Below are 22,048 nucleotides of genomic sequence, written 5' to 3' on the forward strand. Positions count from 1 at the left end.
GTGGTGACTCCTGAAGCCAGGACTCTAATCACGTCCGTCCTATTCAAAGCTCTGCTCTCAACCATTATGAGAAGTTGCCTCCCTGCCTTCCTAACATCTTCAAATATTTCCTTATTTAGCCTAAGCGTCCTATCTTTTTGAAATTTATGTGAATTTCATTTCCTCACAGCCTTTTAAAAATCCTCCACTTAAGAATGAATGCAAGGCATGGCTGTGTTCTCCTCCCACCTGCTGGACCCTATGTGTCTGAAAACAGGAACCTGGTGCCCTCAAAACCTGAACAAAATTATTTGCCTCTTTTGGCAAACTAACATGCCTCTGCCCAGTTCCCACCTGGATGAAGCTGTGAGATCCACATGTCAGTTTCAGCTTCTGCTCAATTGTCTTCAGCTGAAAGCAGAAGAGTCGAAGTTTATCTCCTTTCTCACACTTGATGTCGTGCCACCTCTCGGTCCCCACGACCTCCATCGTTCCTGTGTTATCCTGTATCTCGTACACTGTCGTCTTCCGATTCACTTTTTTCTGTAACAGAAATGCAATGTTCAGTCTCTGAAGTCATAGTGGTGACTTTCACATGTACGAGGAAGCACCTGGTGGTACAGGAAATGCTGGACATGAGAAAGCAATCACAGGCGCGATGCACACACCGCTGTGGCAAGGGCTTCTCAGAGAACTTGCCTTGGATTATCCTGCTTTCGTGTGTTCTTCCCCTTTCTCGTTCTAGATATTTTCTATCTGCAATTCTAGAACAATGAGGTTTCTTCCTATTTTCTGCTGCTTCACCACAAGGGAAGCATTGATTGCTTAAGATAACTGGAATCAGAGGAGCTGAACTCTGGCGGACTCCTTTAGCTCCTGTCCTTAGGCAGAAAGGAACGGACACGGCCATGACTGTTCGTTCAGTCGGTTATAAGAAATTGATATAACAAGTAAGTTTCCAGTAACTCACTCTCTTTTTGAACCTTCTTCCTTTACCCACTCTTCTCCAAATCTTATCTCCACTGAGCAGGATCCTACAGTTCACGGTCTATGGCTTCTCACTTTCTTAAGTTATAACCTCTCAATTCTATAAAAGCATTTCTATGGTCTCTTAAAGACAGTGTAAGAAAGGAATGGGAGTAAACTAAGGGGCTATCTCGGAAGAGAGGCATTTAGGATCATGAAGCATATAAGATTGTGTGAGATCCTCTGGGATACCAGGGGAGCTCGGGACAGTTTGTAAATTCTGGGGATTATTGAATGCATCACACCAACTAGTACTCATGGACATGCCATAGCAGTAAAACTCTCCAGCCATCCCTCCGCCTTTTGGGGAAATAATGGAATTAGACTGCCACGTCTTCCAAATATCATGCAATATGAAAGCTTAGTCTTCAACTCTTCATAAATAATGCATTAAATAAATAGGTTAGAGGACAGAGCCTTGAATGATTATATTATTTGCCTACATGCTGGCAGTATTCCCGTTCAGGAGAATAGAAGCCAATAATATTTATCGCTCTGAATGTGTGTTACAGCCAGAATTAATCTTGGTTAGGGCAATCTGTTATTCAAAGTAAAAAAAAAAAAAAGAAAAAAAAAGATTTATACAGTCATGGAGGAGCTCAGTGATATAATTATGATTTATACCCTGTGCTGTCCTTGCTCATGAAGGGTGAAAATAATTACTACTGGTGAAATGACAAGGTTTCTAGGGACTCTTTTTCAAAGAATTTGCATGAAGGTATCTCAGTTAGCAGACGAGCAGAGCAGGCCCCTAGTCCTGTTTCCTGCCATGTGGCACACTCGACCTCCTATCTGCAGTCGGGTCACAGGCCGGAGCCAGGCTCCGCCCCCTGGGCCCATGGGCAGAACCTGGACAGCGAAAATACTCAATTTCAGGTACGGATGGAGAGAATAAAAACCATTTTAAGGGATTACCTCATGCAGCAGAAATAATCCATACACAAACGTTCCTGATGCTTGCTTGTAAAGATTATCGATCTTGGGGGTCTCGTTTGCTCTTTTGATGATGCTGTTTGGGACCACGATCAACTGGAAAGGGTCTGCTTCGTACACGGATGAGGTTTTGTTTATCTCCAGGATTCCTTTGCACTCGTAGTAATCTAATATGGTAATGATATTCTCTTTCGTGAATTTCTCCTTCAGGCTGCTGTTCAAAACCTTCACGTGGAAAAACTGAGTGGCAGTGGCCACCGTAGCATGAAACATTCTGTTTTTGCCCTCTTCCGGGGACTCGTATTCGAATGGCTCCATTGCCTTCAGTACCAGGACCGTCAGGGGGCCCTGCTGAAGGACACGTCCTCTAGGAGCAGCTTGATGTGGGCCCTTCACCGTCTGGTTCTGTGTTGGAGAGAAACAGGGAAACAGACTTACGCGTCTGGGCAGGGAATTCCAAGCAGGTCACTTTCTCACATGCGAAGGCTTCATGGTAGCAGGGGGACCGCAGCGACCCTCACAGGTATTTGGAGCTGGAGCCGAGCTAGAAGGGAATTGCCTTCCAGAAAGGAAAAGCTGATGAGCTGGCAACTTCTCTAGCAGACGTGCAAGGGAGCAGACAGCGGCCCAGAAGCCCGAACACCCGCATTACGACAGAATCTATCTGAATGAAAGCCTGATCCTTGTAGAATCGGGGATGACTAGAGCCTCGCCCAGAAGGAAGATTCAAGTATTTTTATTCAAATATATCCCCCACCCATTTAATGTTCAACGACTAAAGAAAACAAGTGTGAAGAACAAACAACGGGGATGGCCCTGGAGTGGGGGACTGACGCCCATACAAGCCACGGAGATTCGGGCTTCTCAGTGTATGTGGGGCCCTGCTGAGGGTCTAGCTCATGTCATCCCCGCTCGAGAAACAGGGCTGTTAGGGGCTCCCAATTCCCCATTCTCCTTGGCTCTGGGGGGGATATGTGGCTGGAACCATGAGTCCACAGCAGTCCTGGGTGGCAACAGGACTGCTCTAGTCCCCTTGCTCCCTGTGTCCTGGTCTGCATGAGGAGCCGGCGAATCGTGTCATGAAGAGGGAATCACCTTGTCTGTGCCGTGAATATGGCGGGCAAGGATGGGTCTTGGGTTCATGGCACATGGAGCCGAACCATTCACCCCCACAGCCCCGACATACTTAGACTGGTCTGGCGCGGGGTAGGCCACACGGCGACCGCCATCATATTTTCTGTGGCTGTGGCTTCTCCTCATGCGACCAATCTACCCATAACAAGGGGAGCCTCTTGGCCCAAGCGAGCTGGGATGCCTGCGACGGACAGCGGCGGGACTTGGCAAGGATAAGTGGGAAGCGGTACCTGGGGAAAGGCGGGGAAGAACGGAGCTGATGCTGAGGCCTGGGGCTGTGGAAGATAGGAGGCGGCTGCGGACGTGCTGCCTCCCAGACGGCAGACCGGCCCAGTCTGCGGCGGGGCCACCTTATTCTTTTTGGTCGTGGCCGTCCCTTTGGCTGCAGTTTTTCTTTTCTGAAAGTAGTTTAATGCTCCTGTTAGCGGTTTTCAGTATTAAAAGAAGCACAACACAGTTTCATTACTTTGCTGCAGATTCTTCTTACAGGGAGCGTGGTGTCCTGAGAAACGCCAGGCGTCCCCAGCTGTCACCTAGAGAGACAGGCAGTGGGTGAGGGCGGGCAGAGCTGACAGCCCAGGAGGGCGATGCTCACGGATGCAGACGGGTCGCTCTTGGGGCCGCCCCCAAGTGGGGATGGGAAGAGCTCCAGACTCTGGAAAATCTGCATAAACGAGGTGACACCATCACATTTATGTGCCTCCCTTTGCCAGGCACAAGGCACGAAGCACGTGACCCATTACGCCTCCATCGGGCAAATCGGCGCTGTTAGGAAACTGACGGAGTCCTGTGGCAGAGCTCCTGCCTGCGCCCGGAAGCCCCTGGTCCTCCCCCGGCTTACCTGAGACGCAGCGGCCCCCTCCTGTGTCTGGCACATCGGAGCGCTACTCATGGTGGCAGCAACTGGCATGGGGCCCGCTCCTCCCTGCTGCTTCTTTTTCTTGGGAGTTTCTTCTGTTCTCGTTTTCTTTGCAACTGATACAAAAACAAGGAGGACACACTGAACCCGGAGCTGAAGCACTTTCAAAGCCAAGTCCTCTCAGCTCCCGCTTGGGATCTAGGTACCCTGGAGTGTGTGCCTGCCCTGCAGGAGCCAGCCTGGCCCAGGGGGACCGGCAGCCACAACGCAGGCCGGGAGACTGTGTCCTGCTCCGTGGTGGTTTCCGAACTCACTCCCCATGCACTGAGCACGTCTTCCCCATCCTCTGGCTTCCCATGTGCCTCCATCCCACCCTTTCCCAGGCCTGTTCTCCCATCATTTCCTTAAAAATCCAAGGTCTTCATGACACTGACTGCTTGGTCATATTCTTCAAAGGATCTATTAAAATAACAGAAACCAATGAAAGGACATAAGGTACAGGTTGGTGAGGTGATAAAATGGCGACATCGGCCTTTGGATTTTTAAAAAATTTTGTTTCACTGTGTTGCCTACCAGAGGCAAGTAGTCCATCTCTCTGAGAAGTAGGTTTTATGTTAAGAACACTGCACCCTTGTTACCAGAGGGGAGATGATCATGTGGCGAACAATGTTAGTAGAAGAGGCACATTCAGGGGCGCCTGGGTGGCTCAGTGGGTTAAGCCTCTGCCTTTGGCTCAGATCAGATCAGATCATGATCTCAGGGTCCTGGGATCAAGCTCTGCATCACGCTCTCTGCTCAGTGGGGAGCCTGCTTCCCCCCCCCCCCCGCCTGCCTCTCTGCCTGCTTGTGATCTCTGTCAAATAAATAAATAAAAATCTTAAAAAAAAAAGAGAAAGAAAAGGCACATTCATTGGTCAAATGTAATTATTTTAAAATTAGTGATTATTTGTGATTTGCTAACATTTCCAAGGCACTGGAAGCCTCGAGCTCTCATGTACTCCCTGTATCTTTCATTCTTGTCCTAACACACCCTCCAGCACAGATTGATCAATCGGTCCCCTTCTCAGGAAAGGGGACACCTAGGGCTGTCAGCATGTTGGTCCCTGCGTCCTGTGTGGTCCCAGCCGCTGAGTCATGCCCTAGGAAAGGGTATGCCAGCCCCAACCAAGTACTCTTCTACTCAATTTGGGGAAGGGGGACCAGGGGGGAGCAGTCAGGTGTGGGGTCTTCCTTATTACCTTTCATCTTCTCATTTCTGAGTTGCTTAACAATGTCCTTAAGTGGTGGCATGTCCTTGAATAGATCTATTAGCTTGTCCACGCAGGCAGGTCCTGGGAACTTCTTTTCCATCAGGTCAGCAATCTTGACCTTGTTATACTCCTCTTGCATGTTGGCGGAGAGTCCCAGATCGTGGGCCAGCAGGGACTTGACTATGCTGAACTGGTACTCGTTGATGACTTCCAGTCCCTTCAGCAGAATAATTCTCTTGTAGTCACTCCCCATCTCTCCGGGTGTGGCTGAGCCTGAAAGAGAAAAATACCTACGGTGTTATACCTTCATCCAGATGGTTTAAAAGTTCATTTGCGTCTATGTGAGTGAGGCACCCATGCCAAGGTGTCGTCCTTGCATGTGTGTGACAAAGAGGAACTTAATTTCCAGGTGTGTCACTGTGGGAAATGGGTTGAGAACTGCTATATTCGGGATTTCTAAGAAATTCTTTCCTTTTAGTAATGATAGTTGAGTTGGGTTGGGTTGGGGGGTGGGTGTGGTGGCAGGAGGTCTGGAAAGAGGCAGTTGATGCCCTGTGTGGAGTGTGGGCTGTAGGGGGTCAGAGTCCCCGCTACCTCCTGCCATCCCCTGTTGGGGTTGCAGTCTGCCCCTGAATGTCTGCCTGCTGGCTCCTGACTCTGCAGCCTCTCACTCCCAGTGACCGTCTCCCCTGCCCACCCCCTGTTCCCCACTGGGTGCCTGCCCAGCGCACCTGACTCTCCCCTAGTTAGCCCTTCTCACATCCTCTCTCCCTGAAGCTCGGGCCATGTTCTCCGTGTTCTCTGTGCCCTGGCCCCCTGCTCTCTCGTGCAGAATCACAGCCCTGATTGGCCAGAATTACGTAAGAGTTGCTTGAATTTCTTCCTTTTGGGCTACTTTGTCTACTCAGTTATCTCTCCATACACGAATCCATCGTATTCTTATGCTGGATATTTTTACGTAGTGTCCTAAACTCGGAATCTAACTCAGCTTATGAAAATCACTACGTGTGAAAAATACCGCTTTTGTCATTATTTTTTTCTCTCCTATCTTCCCTCAACCCATGGCTCTGTAAGCAGAAGACGATTGTTAACAGCTTAGACTTGGGAGTTCAGAAGACTTAGCTCCTAGATCATAATCATGTGACCACATACCTCAACAGATAGACTCGGATAGGAGTGAGTGATTTGTACGATGAGATTGAAGCCTGTCCCACAAGAAGACAGAACGGATTCAGAAATAGAAGATAGAAAACGCATGTGGGACCTCTCAGGGTACAAGGTCAAAGTGTCCACACCCACATGCTGTTATTTGTTAAAAGAATAAAATATAAAACGAAAAGGAGAAAATATTTAAAGAAATAATGAGATACACTTCTTGGGATTAAAATAACATGAACATCCTCGAGGAACTGGCCATCAGAGAGCCAAATAGGAAAGGACAGGAAAAACCCACATCAGGACATAATGTAGAGAAACTGAAAAATATCCAAAACAGCAAGAAAAATTTGACATCCAGAGGAAAAGAGTGGATCATTTACAAAGTTTCAGAATCACATTTTCAACAGCAAACTGGCATGGAGTACCTACATATAGTATTTCACCCAAATTCTAAATCCACACTTTTGAAATTTCCCAAAATTGTGAAAACAAAAAGTTGTGTGGGTACATGTCAATTTGATGACAAAATTTGTTAGAAAAATATCTGATGTGAGATCTCAGGAGCCTATGTAGTTTTTTTTTTCTTTTTTCTTTTTTTTAAAATTCCACCTTAAAGCAGGTGCTCATATGTCCTGCTGATGTGGTTCTGAGTGGCATTGTTGGGGCCTGCAGCCGAGGGCCAAGAAAGAATTCTTGAGACATCTTTGGTGCAAAAAGGAGGTTTTATTAAATCACGGGACCAGGAGTACTCATGGGCAGAAAGAGCAGCTACTGAACTGGGGTTGAGGGGTGACTGAAGGCAGACTTTGGGTTTGTGGGAAGTAAAGATAAGGGAAGTTTGAAAAGGACTTTCATACGCTAAAGAAGAGGCACAGGCTACTGAAGGCTTAGCTTTTGCCAAACTAAGGTTGTTTTTCCCTCTGGCAAAGCATTACCACTGAGACAGCAAGGAGCTTAAAACAAAACAAAACAAAACAAAAACAAAAACAAAAACCCAGACAGCTGGGAGCTTCCTGGAAGAAGGTTATCCTCTGCTGGCCTCAAGTCCTGCTCAACGGGCTGTAGGCTACAAGCACATTTAATCTCTTCTACATTTCTTTTTGTCCTTGTTTCCCGCAGCATTGCCCTACAACTGGCAGTGCCTGTCGCCTGAGAGCCGGGACTCAGGTCTTACTACAAAATCCACGAGATGTGGTAGGTGCCCCAGACAGCCTTCCTAAGTCACTCAAATTCCAAATTTCAAAACATATGTGAACTCAAATGTTTCAGAGAGGTGTTGCCAACATAAATTGAAGAAAAAATAATTCTGAAACCAGAATTCTGTGTCCGGGTCCAATGGCGCTGAAATGCAATGTGACAAGATGAATCCGTGATATTGACCAACACAACAGACAGAAGACTTGCCTCAAGAAGAGGCCAAGCACGCAGTGCTTTGGAAAGTGTTCCCCAAGAAAACATAGGAGGTCAGGAAAAAAGAAAAAAGAAAAAAAAAAGCTGCCAACTAAAAAGAGAGAACAAGACCTTGGTAGACTCTTCCAATATTTTAAAAATAAATAAGGCCCCAACCGAAGAGAAACAAAACAGGAAGTAGATCAGCATGGTGGGGTAGATAGGGAAGAAAGAGGATGTGTGCCCACACAGCTATGGCCTGTTAGGCGGGGTCGAAGATATAAGTTTGAAAGTATTGCGAAGAAGAAGCAAGCACAGAATGAACAGTATAGATGACTGTTACAAGTTAGTCAACACACAGCAATTCACCTGATGAATTTTATCAAGTGATAAAACCACTAAAAGGCAACATGTCTAAACTGGTTTTAAAAAAAATCTACATATGTGTTATTGACAAAAAGTAACTAAAAGTTTGTTAAAAAGTTGCTCCTAGAAGCTGTAGGTGGAAACATTCAAGACAGCAATCAATCTGTCAGTACAGCCTTCAACAGACCTTACGACAAAGATTTCAAGCAGAACTGGAGTTTTAGGGCATGACAAAGGCTCTACCTTCCAGAAAGACGCAGCAGTTTTAATTACGTATTGGTCTAACAGTCATAATATATATTTTTTTATTATGAGCTTCTATTATTCATATTATAAATAGTGTCATAGAGCATATTTCTCACTATATATCCATATACATGTGTTAACAATGGAGAGAACTACAAGGAAGAAATGGACAAAATCTTGATTATAGTTTGATTCTAGCATATGTTAGTGACTGAACAAAGCAAGAAAAAAATCAGAAAATACTTAGGAAAGTCGACCAACAGCGCTCAGCTTAAATAAAAAGCTGATCTAACACTTAGGAAATTCCAAAACTTGTATTTGAGATGTTACATTTGTCTCCAATGTACATGAAATGTCTGTGTACTGAGCCCTACCGGACGACCAAAGCATCTTCCAAAACGTGGCTACAGATTTGTCTCCAACCACCTGTTTTCCACAGACTCCACCATTTCCACAAACGTGACCATTTGCCTCTGCCTCGGAGGAGCCCGGGGAGCCTGTCTGCCACCACGACCTGAAATGCTGTCCGCCACCCCTGGTAGAGCGGACCCACAGCACACGCTAGGGCGCCATGCGCTTGAGTGAGCGTGCCCGTGAACTGGAGAAGCGTTCTGCTGTGTGTGCGTGTGTGTGTGTGTGTGTGCGTGTGTGTTCTCTTGTTTTGTGAAACTGGGATAATACCACAGAACATAGTTTGTGTTCAGATGTGTTTTCTTGCTTCATATCATTGCCTAATACTTTTCTCTTCCCACCCCCCGTGCCCTACCCCAGCGCCCACCACAGCTGGCAAGTTCCCTGGGCCCCTTCCAGGCAAGAAAGCCAAAGCCCGCTTCTAAACATGAGCGCGCTGTGAACACCCGCAGGATGGATTCTAATATTTGTAACAGCCTGAGATACCTATTGTCCCAGGTAGTGGAAGGATTAGGATAAAGGCTCTGAGATTGTCACTTTGCAGAATACAGTTGATGCCGGTCCCTCCCCCCTCCCCAAAGTTTCAAACACTCGCCCGCCTCTTGTGATCCTGAGATGGAGGGAGGACCCACATGTCCTCTACACAAAGCCTGACCGGACTCACCTCACTGAGGATTCTCCCGTATTCCAGATCCCAAGATCTTCCTCAGAAATGTAGCAGTCAGTATTTGTTCAGCTTGAGGAAGAAGATAAATCAGCCAAGCTCTCAGAATCTGAACTTCAGGGTGCTGCAAACTCCTGAAAGCTGAGAAAATAATTTCTGAGATGAGAAAATGGCACTGGGGAGCGTCACAGAGGAGCCCGCCTCGGCTGCCTCCCCTGAGCTTGGCCCCCAGAGGCAGATTACGAAACTGAGTCTGAGACTCCTCCCAGTCAGACCTTCAGCTCTGTGTTTCCCTGTCAGAGGGGCTGAACGGCTTTCTCATCAACGTCCTTGTCTGAGGTAAATTATCACTTATTTTATTTTATTGTATTTTTTTTTAAACAAATGTCTGAAAGGAATTGCAACATTATAATTTTTTTAACCAGCAGGCTTCGGTGTGGGTCAGAAGACACCAGAGCCCGTTCAGTGAGACTCAGAGACCATGAAGGAAGAGTGAGTCACCAACCCCAACTTCCTCTCCGTTCACATAGCAACCAGGGCAGGAGGAGATTGTGGGGGATTTTTCATGGGTAAACAAGAGTGACTAACAGGCTCATATCGCAGCAATAACTGCTTTGATTTTTCGCGGGGCTAGAAGCTTCTAGAAGAGTTGAGGGCCCAATAAGACTGTTGTCTACAGTGTTTTTTTCCGTATCTGACAACGGATACTGTATGGAGAATTGTAATCCTGAGACATCGGATAAATGGAGCTGTCAGCACCTAGTGCGGTGGTGACCTACCATCTGACTTGCAAGGAGGAAGGGGCCAGGAAACGAAAAGGGGTCCCAAAGACCAGGGCATGTGAATGGAGAAGAAAACTGATTGAGTTAATTGGAACCCAGTTTGCGAAGGAGGAGTGTTGCCGTCTGGGTTTGAAAACCTTTGAATATGCAGGAGTGAGTCAGGCGAAATCAAGGGGGGTCTGGCTGGTGCCCAGAAAATCAGTGTGTTGTCATGACTCTTTATTATAGACTTAGGTTCGGCTTACGTGGGCGCATTGGGTGCTCTTAATGATGAAGTTCTAGAACCTAGGTGAGGTTCTGTGGGCTGAGGTCCGGAGCTGATGACCAAGAAAGAATTCTTGAGACATCTGTGGTGCAAAATGGTGGTTTATTAGAGCACGGGGACAGGACCCGTGGGCAGACGGAGCTGCTGCCCCGGGTTGTGAGGGATGGCAGGTTATGTTGCATTGGGGGAAGGTGAGGGGAATGGAGGTTTCAATGGAGCTTTCATATGCTAAAGCTTTCATATGCCTACAAGGTGCCGATACCTAAGGCCTTGCGGCTTGATCAATGTTGTCTTTTGGCCAGCCATAACATCAAGATGGGAGATTCCTGGTGGGATGTCACAATCCTGCTATCAAGCGTCTTTGCTAGTGAGATTTAGGTTCAGAAGAGATTTAACTATATTTACATTTCCTTCTACCTCAGCCTCCTTCAGTTTTGTTTATGGTGGGGAGGGAGACATTAGGGCTTGAGGAACTGAATTATTTGCTTCTGGAAATTGTGCTATTGATAAGGTAACTTCTTTGTAGATCTCTAGGACATTTGTAAACCAAGGGAGACTCCTGTCTTGCAGGATTGTGATCTCTGCAAGCTAACTATTTGTTTATTGTTTATGGCAGTCAGGGGTTCCTGAGCAATGTCACACACATTACCGAGGGGGAGCGGGTGGAGAGGGGGTGCAAAGTGTCAGCTTTTGCTTTGTCTTCAGCCAGCCTCCTGCCCCCTCATCATTAACATAAGGAGTGGAAGGATGCTGGGGAGGTCAGAGGGCCCCAAACCAGAGGCCAGGAGGCAGAGGACAGGAATATCCATAATTCAGGATGTTTTCTTTTCCCTGTACTAGAAACTAACTTCCGTGGGGTGATGCCCTCCATTGTTTCTCCAGTGAAAACACACAGGCTACTGGCCCAAAGGGAAGTCAGAACAAGACTCCTACATCCTTATGATGTAGGTTTAGAATCTTGGTAAGCTCTGGAAGCCACAGCCAGGAAAGGATTCTTGAGACATCTTTGGAGCAAAAAGGTGATTTTTATTAAAGCACAGGGACAGGACCCCTGGGCAGAAAGAGCCCTGCCCTGGGGTTGTGAGGAATGGTGAATTATATACCTGGTAGTTGGGGGAGGTAAGGAAAAAGGGAGGCGTCCAAAAGGACTTTGAAATGTTAAAGACCCTCAGGATACTGGAGGCTGGCTGTTGTCAAGCTAAAGTAGTTTTCCCGTCTAGCAAAGAAATAACACTGAGACAGTTGGGAGTTTCCCCATGGAACGGTTCTATCCTCTCCCATCTCTAGTCCTTGTCTGTAGGCTACACATCAGGAAGAAATTTAACTTTGTTTGCATTTCCTTCTGCCTCAGTTTCCCATATCACTCGTGGAAGGGAAGGTGATGTTAGGGCTCTAGGAAATTGAGGTAAGGGTCTCTGAAACTTAGCCTATTGATTTGTAAACCAGTAAGACATCAGTAAGACTTGAGGGAGCCTCTTGTCTTGCTAGACTGTGATCTCTGTTAGTTATTCAGTTTTCCCCCCTTCCCTGAGCTTTAGGGCAGCTGGGAGTGCCTGAGGAATGTCACACATATCCAAGGGTGGGGGTGGGGTGGTCGCGGGGGTGTCAGTTTGTGCTCTGTCCTCAGCTTGCCTTCTGCTCCCTCATCACATCTGTGCACTTAGAAGTATAAAAGGCAAACCAAAGAGTGAAAAACAGATACACCTTTTCCCTAGTCAGTGGTCCAATAATCGGTGACTTGGGTCATTCTAGAAATACTCCTTGACTTATCAGGCCCTCAACCCAGTAAAAGATCAGTGCTCCAGAATTTGCAAGACTTCCTTGTTGTAATGATATCAGCCCACTGGGAAATGGAAGAACTCTTAATGTTGGGGGTGGGAATGTCTGGGAAATGTGCGTGATCTCCAGTCATCTCAAGTCCTATTCCCAAGTGCTGACTGAGAGGACCCCTTAAAATCCTCAGTCAAGAGTCACCACCAGGTTGATGCCCTTTGTCTGTGTTGCTGATAGAGAGGTCTCCTACGGGGAGGAGCTAGAGCAGGGAGAAGGCATCCACACCGAGAAATAACAGGCAGGTCCTTAAATTCCGTCTTAGACCTCGGGCTCCAGATGAAGGTCTAGAGAGCTGTAGTTTCAAAGAAAACTGGAGGGCGGGGGGTGGACATCGGGCCGAATACCGTCCAATCTAAACTCCCCACCTCTGGTACTTCAGGGCCCAAACAAAACCTGTTCCTGAGCCAACCAAGCTATTTACATGTTTACCAAGTTATCCGGCACTGGAATCAGTATCTTATAAGAACCGACACTTGGCTGTATTAATTTTCTTTGTGTTTTTTTGTCTATTTTACTGTTTGTCTGTTTGCTGGTTACTCCTTTGTTTTGTCTGTTTACCTCTGTTTCACAATATACAAAATCAAATTTGTGTATCGACTTCTGTTTATAGCTTTGTTATTTCTATATACTACTTATCATTTGCTTTGCTCCTTTTTCCCCCTAATGTTGGAAGACATCAATTTATATCAATTATATTAGTACTCTCTTTTTTTAAATGAAAACACTTGAAAAGTAATGTTTTTTTCTCTTAGCACTACTTTTGCCTGGCTCCCTAGGTCTTAAGGGGTGTGATTTTATCATCCCCAATCATCTTTGGCATTAAGTAATGGCTTATTATAAAATGTGCTACATGATGTCAAGCAAGTTGAAAATGTTCTAGATATTGTAATATTGATTTCTAATTTAGTCTTGTTGCGGTCATGAAACATGCTTTAAGATTTCAGAGGTGAGTTTTACTGAAACTCACTTGAAGTCCCAGCCTATGTCTTACTTTGGTGAGCAGAAAGGTGTTTTTCTTCTTGTTCTATCAATTACTGTGTCAGAGGTTTTAAGTATCCATTATTGTTGATTTATCTTACACTGTATTAATGCTATTAAGTTTTGCTTTATAATTTGAAGCTTTAATTAGATGCATTTTGTGAGTGGCTATAAATTTCTGATAAATTGGCCAAGGTAATTCTCAAGCTTCTCTTGTTGTCCTGTCTCTAACCAGCTTTCTCTGACTCATGTCAGAGCTTGGCTTAACCTTAGTTAAAGTGGATTTGTGTAACTCCCACGCTGTTTTCCTGCTCCTGCTTATTTGTCATGACTCAAACTCAGACTCATGTCAGGGATTGGTCTGGGTTTTCTTGGGGTGTGTTTCATGACAGCCCCTACTCTGGTGCTTGGGCCTTCTTCCCAGGATTCAGGCTTTCTGGTGTCAAGCTGGATGTCAAGAGTTTCTGTCTCCACTTCAGCCATCTAATATGTCCCGCAGCACTGTTTGCTGTCTTGTGCCTCTACTGTTTTTCAGCTTTATTGACATGTCACAGACACATAACACTGTATACCTTTAAGGCATGTGTGTTGATCTGATACTTACATGTTGCTAAATGATTGACATGAGCCTTAGCTAATACCTCCTTCATATCACTTAATTGCCATCCTCGCTTGTGCTGAGAATGTTTGAGGTCTGCTCTCTCAAGTATGTGATCCGTGTTGTTGATTGCAATCACGAAGCTGTGTATCACACCCGCAGAACCCGCTCAGTTTATACCTGCCAGTTTGAGACTTTGACCAACATCTCATCATTTCTCTGCACCTACCCAGCTCCTGGTAAGCGACACTCTACTCTGTTTCAGTGAATTCAGCTTTTTTTTTGGATTCGACGTAGAAGTGAGATCATCCAATATTTGTCTTCCTCTGTCTGAATTATTTCGCTTAGCTTAATGCTTTCTAAATCCATCCATCCATGTGGTCACAGATAGCAAGATTTCCTTCTTTGTGGCTGACTAATATTCTACTGTGCATAGACATCGCATTTTCTTTATCCATACACCACTGATGGACGTGTACATTGTTTCCATATTTTACCTATTGTGAATAATGCTCCAATAAACATAGAGGTGACATATATCTCTTTGATATCCTGTTGTCCCCTTTGGATATATACCCAGAAGTCGGATTGCTGGGTCATATAGTAGTTCCATTTTCAGTTTTTTGAGGAACATCTATCCTGTTTCCGACCGTGGCTATACCAGTTTGCATTCCCACTGACAGTGCATGAAGGTTCCCTTTTCTACGACTTTGCCAGCATGATTATCTCTCATATCTTTGATAATGGCCATTCTAACAGACATGAGGGGATGGCTCATTGTAGTTTTGGTTTGCATTCCCTGATGAGTGATATTGAACATCTTTTCATGTACCTATTGGTTATTAATATGTCTCCCTTGGAAAAATGTCTATTTAGTTCAACTGCCCATTTTTGAATGGGCAGATCTGGGGGTGGGACTCGGTATTTCCCTGTGGCTGGAGATAGGAAAGCATCTTCAAAATATAAAACAGCGATCGTGCTTCTTCCCGAGAAACCAGTGACACACATGCTCCCCTTCAGAGAGCATAAGTGCAGAAAGGAGTTATTTTTTGTGGGGGGAGGAAACTGAATAAACCTTTCTCCAGGGCCCAGGATTCACTGATCTTCCGATAGGCTGTGGGACCGACCTGTGTTACCTGAGGTGACCCCAGTGAGGGCATGCCCTCTGGAAGTCACAGTCTGCATGCAGACCCCATGTTGGTGAGGTCCAGAGCCGCCCCACCACCCCTGGTGGCTCACAGCACACAGACCCACCACCGTCACACAGCTCACTACTGGTTTAGAGAGACTTTGGCAGACGATGCCCTTTGTAAAAGGACGTTTTATATTTTTGCAGTATAACTGTGTTAGATGCAAAATATAATATTCTTAGCAAATACAGAAAAATATAAATTTTATAAAATTTTATTTATTTACTTTTTGGATGTTATAGGTAAACTGTAGTTTTCCAGAGAACAGAAGACTGTAAGATGAATTTTTTATTTAAAAAGCAAGCTAACCTACAGCTCAGATATAAAAACAAACAACAAAAAAGAGACCAACAAATAAACAAAACAGACCCCTGAATACAGACCACATACATCTGTATTGTCGGGATAAATGCCCAGTAGTATAATTGCTGGGTCATAGGGAAACCCTATTTTTCACTTTTTGAGGAATCTCTGTGCTATTTTCCATTCATTTCCAAATGAATGACTTGCATTCATACCACCAGCGCAAGAGGGTTCCTGTTCTCCACAGCCTCTGCAATGTTCACTGTTTCTTGCCTTGTCAATTTTCGCCATTCTAACTGCTGTAAGGTGGTATCTCAATGGGGTTTTGTAAATCACACTTTTTAAATTGAAGTAGAGTTGTCATGTGGTGTTTCTTGGTTTCAGGTGTGCAGCAGAGCGATTGGACAACTGTATACATTATGCACAGCTCACTGCCATGAGGTGCAGTTCCCATCTGTCACCCTATTACTGGCTATATTCCCAGTGCTGTACTTATTAACTTTATACCTGGAAGTTTGTGCCATTTAATCCCCATTACTTGGTTCACTCGTCCCCCTCTGGCAACCATCGGTTCTCAGCACTTGTGAATCTGTTTCCTTTCCTTTCCTTTCCTTTCCTTTCCTTTCCTTTCCTTTCCTTTCCTTTCCTTTCCTTCCTTTTCCTTCCCTTTCCTTCCCTTCCCTTCCCTTTCCTTATTTTCTCTTTTCTTTTCTTTCTTTTTTTCAAAAATAGTGTTGGGCAGTCAGGACGTTCATATGCAAATGAATGAAATTGGACTTAGACCATATATTAAAATTAACTCAAAAGGATTAAAGATTTGAACACAAGAGCTAAAATGATAAAACTCTCAGAAAGCATCAGGATGAAGGTTTATGACCCTGGAGTTGGCAATGGGTCCTTCAGTGTGACACACAGTGTACCGGGAACAGAAGAGACAGGTGACTTGGAGCCCATCGAAATGAGAAACTTGAGTGCATCAAACTATGAGAGCAACAGAGTGAAAAGGAAACCTTTTCCTTTGGAAAGACAGAAACTGTTTGTGAATTGTGTTTCTGCCTGTGAGGAATTAATGCAGAAACACCGCTGCTAATCAGTGAAACACAGATTGTAAGGACCTATTTTATATTTTTATTTTAGCCAGAGGCTTCCATTGAGGTTAAACAATAACTTTGTTGTTTAACCCTTAAACTGTCCCTGCTCCCCTTCCCCTAGGGGACTTAAAAACAAGTACCGGAAACCAGCTCCAGGTGTGGAGGCCAAGAAAAAGAAGAAAAACACCTCGAGTCTGGCCCTGACTTAAGTACAGCCATCTTGGCAAAGCAAAAGCCAGCACCTTGCACTGTAAGAGTGGGTTAGCATCAGAACGGCCATTCTGAAGGCCGGGAAGCCATTTTACTGAGCGTCCCTAACCAGCCCAAAGGGCGCACCTAACTTGAGATAAGAGAAAGTAGCTAAAACCTAAGAAACAACTTAATCATATACCACCAGGGCGATTAGGCAGTGGTGCCACAGGGACCAAATGTTGAAGAAAAGCAAATAGTTAACTTGCAGAGATCACAATCCTGCAAGACAGGAATCTCCCTTGGTTTGCAAATGTCCTGGTGATTTACAACAAAAAGGCCCTCTCTTCAGTGGCCCAATTTCCAGAGACAAATGGCTCAGTTCCTCAAGGCCTAAGGTCGCCCTCCCCACCATAAAACTGAAGGAGGCTGAGGCAGAAGGAAATGTAAATAAAGTTTAATTTCTTCTGAACCTAAATCTCACTTAACCGGCAGGATGGCGCCAGGGTGACGCCAGGGTGGCAAAAGGTTAGTTAGCCTGTCAAAGTGGGGCGCAAGAGATGTATGTAGCCATGAAGAAGTGCCTTGAAAATGCTATATAAACCCTTGGCGTTGAGTGCTCGGGGTCCTTGTTGAAACCCACTGCGCCAGGCGGATACTTGGACCCCAGCGAGCTGGAAATAAACCTCGCTGTGTGACTTGCATTGTCGAGAGTGTTCTCTGTCTGATTGAGGGGTGGTCAACTCCGTACCCTAACAAGATGACCGCCCTGGTTTAAAAATGGGCAAAGAATTTGAATAGACTTTTTTTCAAAAACTCTATACGAATGGACAATGATCATAGGAGAAAATAGGCCCTAATACTCGATACTCATTGAATAGTCATTATGGAAATGAAAGTAAACACAGTCAGCTACCACAGCATGCCTGCCAGACAGCCGCTCCCAAACAGATAACAGCAGGAACCATCAGGATTCAGGCAAGTCACAACCCTTGTGCACTGTGGCTGAACATGTAAAACAAGGCAGCCGTCATGCAGAGAATATGAAGCCTCAAAGAAATTAGAAATAGAATCATTGCGATCCAGGAATTCCATTGCTAGGCTCAGAGCCACAAAGAAGTGAGAGCAGAATCTGAAAGGAACATCGACGGACCCTGGATAACACAGCAGCCTTCGCAGTAACCCAGACATTGGAGCAACGCAAGTGTCCATGAACGGGTGAGTGGGTTAATAAAGCATGGTGTGTAATGCAATGGAATATCAATAATTCTACCTTAAAAAGGAAGGAAATTCTCATTACGATCAGTGCATTCCTCATCCCGCCCCCAACTTCCCCCATTCCCTTCCCACTTCCCCTCTGACAACCACCACTTTGTTCTTTACATTTAAGAGTCTCCGTTTTCTTGTGCATCTGAAACTGCTATACCACCGTATATTATTATACTTGAATGAAAATGAATAAATAAATGTGATCATTTATAGGAGAAAGAAAAAAAAAAAAGAAAGGAAATTCTGGCACCTGATCAACCTGGATAAACTTTGAAGACATTATGCTAAGTGAAGTATGACAGTCACAAAAAGACAAATACTGTATGATTGCAGTTCTAGGAGGTACCAAGAGCATTCCCATTCACAGAGACAGAAAGCAGTGTTTCTGGTGCTTGCTGGGAGTTGCAGGAGGGAGACTGGGGACCTTGCTGCTTGTCAGGGACAGAGTTTCCGTTTTGCAAGGTGCAAAGAAGTCTGGGAGTGGTCACACAACCCTGTCAATGCCCTCCACGCTACTGAGCAGTAGACTTAACGATGGTGAAGATGGTGAATTTTATGTGAGATGTGTTTTTCCACAATGAAAATTAATCTCGGATTCAAAGCTTCAGCAAGTGGGCAGTGCAAAGACCCACACTGACAACCCTTTGGTAACAACTATTCAATAGAAAAGAGTAAGTCTAAGAAGCGCTGGGGGCCCATAGGGAAGTAAGTGAACACGTGCCTCCATCAGCAGTCTTACAAATACACCCCAGGCAGAACCACAGAGAAGAAAGCAGAAAGTCTATCCACATAGTAACAGGACGTTAGGAGCCAGAGGCTATGAGAGTTTGCTTAAGGCATTTGTCTTTAAGGAGAAGAGAGATAAAAAATTATTAAAAGAAACTTGGCAAGAAAGGAGAAAAAGAAAGCAAACTGAAATGAACGAAGACGGCAGAATCAAGTTAAAACATATTCACAGAATAGGTACATAAACGGACCAAATTCCCCAGCTCAGAGACAAGGGTTTTCAATTTGGATTAAAAATACATCCACCTAGTGGTGCCTGGGTGGCTCAGTGGGTTAAGCCTCTGCCTTCGGCTCAGGTCATGATCTCAGGGTCCTGGGATCAAGCCCCACAATGGGCTCTCTGCTCAGCCGGGAGCCTGCTTCCTCCATTCTCTCTCTCTGCCTGCCTCTCTGCCTACTATGATCTCTGTCTGTCAAATAAATAAATAAAATCTTAAAAAAAAATACATCCACCTATATGTCCTTGACCAAATGCACATAAAGCGTTAAGTTGCTTAACAAAAACTTAGAAAAAGTTATATTATTCAAAGCTTAACTTGAAGATAGCCAGTTTAGTAGTGTAGCTTATAATAAAGTTTTAGGGAAAAAAATGTCAGTACGGATGGAGTTCACTATATATTGATGAAATAGTCAATCCCCAAGAAAACAAAAGTTAAATTATGTATTTATATAATAATAATAAATGTATATAATTTGTTATCATTTTACTCAATACAGAACCATACAGTAAATTTTTCTTTATTTTCCCATGTGCACACATAATATATATACTTGCATAGATAGGCAAGCTATCCGTAAAATACACCCTGAAATCAGGAGAATGACAATGAGAAATTGACACACTCACCCTCAGAAGGGGTGATTTCACCATCTCTCCATTGCTGAAAGAACAAGGTGAAAAATAGTGAAGATTTAGGCTTAGATTCTATCAACACAAGTCACAAGCAATAAATAAAATCTTTAAAAAAAAAAAAAAAAAGAACCTTTATCTAAACTTACAGGATGTGGAATCCCAGGCTGGTAAACTCTTCGCAAGCACACATGGAATAGTAACAAAATGTTCACCACGTGCCAGGCCATACAAAGTCAAAATGTATTCCCCAAGCTAGGTCATGTATTTAAAACTCTTCCTTATTCCTTTGCACCAGTGCAAGTTGTCTGTGATGCAGTACAGGAGGAACCATCCAAAAAGGGTTGAGATAATGCCTCTATCCCTTGTTGTAGAATGAAACTCAAAACAAAATTAAACAGACTCACGAAAAAGTAAAGAAGCTACATTTTGGTGCAACTGTGTTTGTGGAAGTGAGAGGTTGTCTCCTGAGGGGCACTCTAAAATTGGGGTAGCCCCTTAGTATTAATGCACACAATACAGCATTGTATCATGATTACTGGATATTAGCTCATGATGATTTTCTCACTCTACTGTCTTGTCTTTTACCCAGGCCCAACACCAGTCACCAGATTTCCTTCTCAACCCCCAGTGGACAAAAACAAAGCTTTCCTCTAAATGCCCACTTATGCCAGCAGACATGTGACAATGTTACATTTGCAAAAGTCCAAACGCATTTCCCTTTGCTCAGGCCTCAGGGTCGCAGAATGAAAGATGTCTATTTTCCACCTGGATAGGGGAAGGACTAGAATCAGTTTTCACTTTTCTGAACATGGCTGATACATCCCTTTTCCTCCCAGACAATCCCATAATTAATTCTCCATGGTGATGGTGTAGTTGCCCACTGGGTACCCTGGGGCTTTCCTAGAGAAATTCGCACAGGTCTCACCTCCCCGGCTATGTCCTCCACACGGATCCTCGGATATGCAGGTATCACGGTCTGAATGGGAAAACGAAACAAAACAAAACAGAAAAGCTCTGCCGAGTCTACTTTACGATGTTACAATCTCATGAAGGGCAGAGCAGATGACATTTTCTGAAAGATAACAAGGAAAAATAGCAGTGGTTAGAGTCCCTCAAAGAGGTGGTCGTTGACGTCCATCTCACACTGTGCTAACATCTAAGGGGACAAGAGTTACGTATTTAGGGAGTAATTTTGAGGCCCCACCTCTCAAACTTGTAGGTTTCTATTCAGCAGCCCGAGAGATTGAAGTTTCCTGTCTGTAAATAGTAATCTTGCACAAGGAGAAACGAAAGTTAAGTAATCCCTCTTTGCTTTTTTTGACTTAAAAGTATCAGTGGCTGGGGCGCCTGGGTGGCTCAGGGGGTTAAGGCCTCTGCCTTCGGCTTGGGTCATGGTCCTAGGGTCCTGGAATCAAGCCCCACGGTCGCTCTTGTCTCAGCAGGGAGCCTGCTTCCCTTCCTCTCTCTCTGCCTGCCTCTCTGCCTGCTTGTGATCTCTGTCTGTCAAATAAATAAATAAAATCTTAAAAAAAAAAAGTATCAGTGGCTGAAGTGAGTTTGAACGTTAGAATTTTCTTTTTCGGCTCACTTACGTGTGGGTCATTAGAAACCTGTAGGCCCTTGAGTGAGGCTCAGCATATCACACGGGAAAGGTGTGCCCCCTAGCTACGTTCCCCTAGGCTCCTGTCCACGGACCAGCCATGGCAGGAGAGGTTGGTAGAAGCTTCTCTTTTTGCTAGTGCCTGACAGGATCTTCTAGAATCGGGGTGGGCCTTCTGGGACACTGTTTTTGTTTAAATGGTTCCTAAGCGTTCACCCAGTTTTAATAATTGGCAAACCTGAAGCTTCACAGAGATAGAAGTTCATTATAAATATATGTCCTGACTCAAATTATAAAAGGGGCTGGACACTACTGCCTTTGGACTAGGCTGCATTACCCCAGTGATTAAAATCATGGTATGCGTGCTTTCTGCCCTAGTCGGTACGAATGGGTGGGGGGCTTATTATTAAAGCCTCAGAAAGTCTGGAAGAGCACAGAGCTTCTGGAAGGTTAGGGGGCCCGACAGACCCTTTGCTCTGCAGTGGTTTCCAGAGTGGGTACAGTCTGGAGTTCCATACCCCTGAGATGTCATGTACATGGCAGCAGTCAGCCGACGGTATTGTGGTAACCCACCCCCTGGTCTGCCAGAAGGACGAGCCTTTCCCAAAGCTAATGCAGGACAATGTTCTGAGGCCGTCTACAGACACGAAGGAAGCCGATTTGTCTCAGTCCAAACCAACATCACACAGACATTTGGGCCATTATTCAATGCTACAAAGAAACAAGCTTTGAGCCATGAGAAGACATGGAGGTCCCGTAACCGCACATTGTTAAGTAAGAGAAGCCGGTCTGAAAAGACCCCAAATGGAGTAATTCCAACTATGCGGCATTCTGGAAAAGGCAAAGGAGTGGTCACAGGAACAAGAGTGGTTGTCAGGGAGTAGGGGAGAAAGCAG

General features: G+C 45.0%; 1 protein-coding gene across 2 annotated transcripts in view; it reads right to left on the reverse strand.

Annotated features, from left to right (window-relative positions):
• The window catches only part of MNDA (myeloid cell nuclear differentiation antigen), a 51,196-nt gene extending 41,308 nt beyond the window's left edge, over positions 1 to 9,888 (reverse strand). Inside the window, exons 1-6 of one of the 2 annotated variants that reach the window (XM_047704309.1) lie at positions 9,416 to 9,632; positions 5,170 to 5,454; positions 3,914 to 4,047; positions 3,303 to 3,470; positions 1,921 to 2,343; positions 334 to 522 (exon numbers count right to left, since the gene is read on the reverse strand). In XM_047704309.1, the coding sequence (XP_047560265.1) occupies positions 334 to 522; positions 1,921 to 2,343; positions 3,303 to 3,470; positions 3,914 to 4,047; positions 5,170 to 5,434 (1,179 nt within the window). In that variant the 5' untranslated portion in view covers positions 5,435 to 5,454; positions 9,416 to 9,632. Of the gene's footprint in view, positions 1 to 333; positions 523 to 1,920; positions 2,344 to 3,302; positions 3,471 to 3,913; positions 4,048 to 5,169; positions 5,455 to 9,415 lie in introns of both variants that reach the window. The other variant, XM_047704307.1, reaches the window with a different exon arrangement.
• Between the last annotated feature and the right edge of the window lie 12,160 nt (positions 9,889 to 22,048).

This window comes from Lutra lutra, chromosome 15 (genome assembly GCF_902655055.1).
Source record: "Lutra lutra chromosome 15, mLutLut1.2, whole genome shotgun sequence".
Taxonomy (NCBI): Eukaryota; Metazoa; Chordata; class Mammalia; order Carnivora; family Mustelidae; genus Lutra; species Lutra lutra.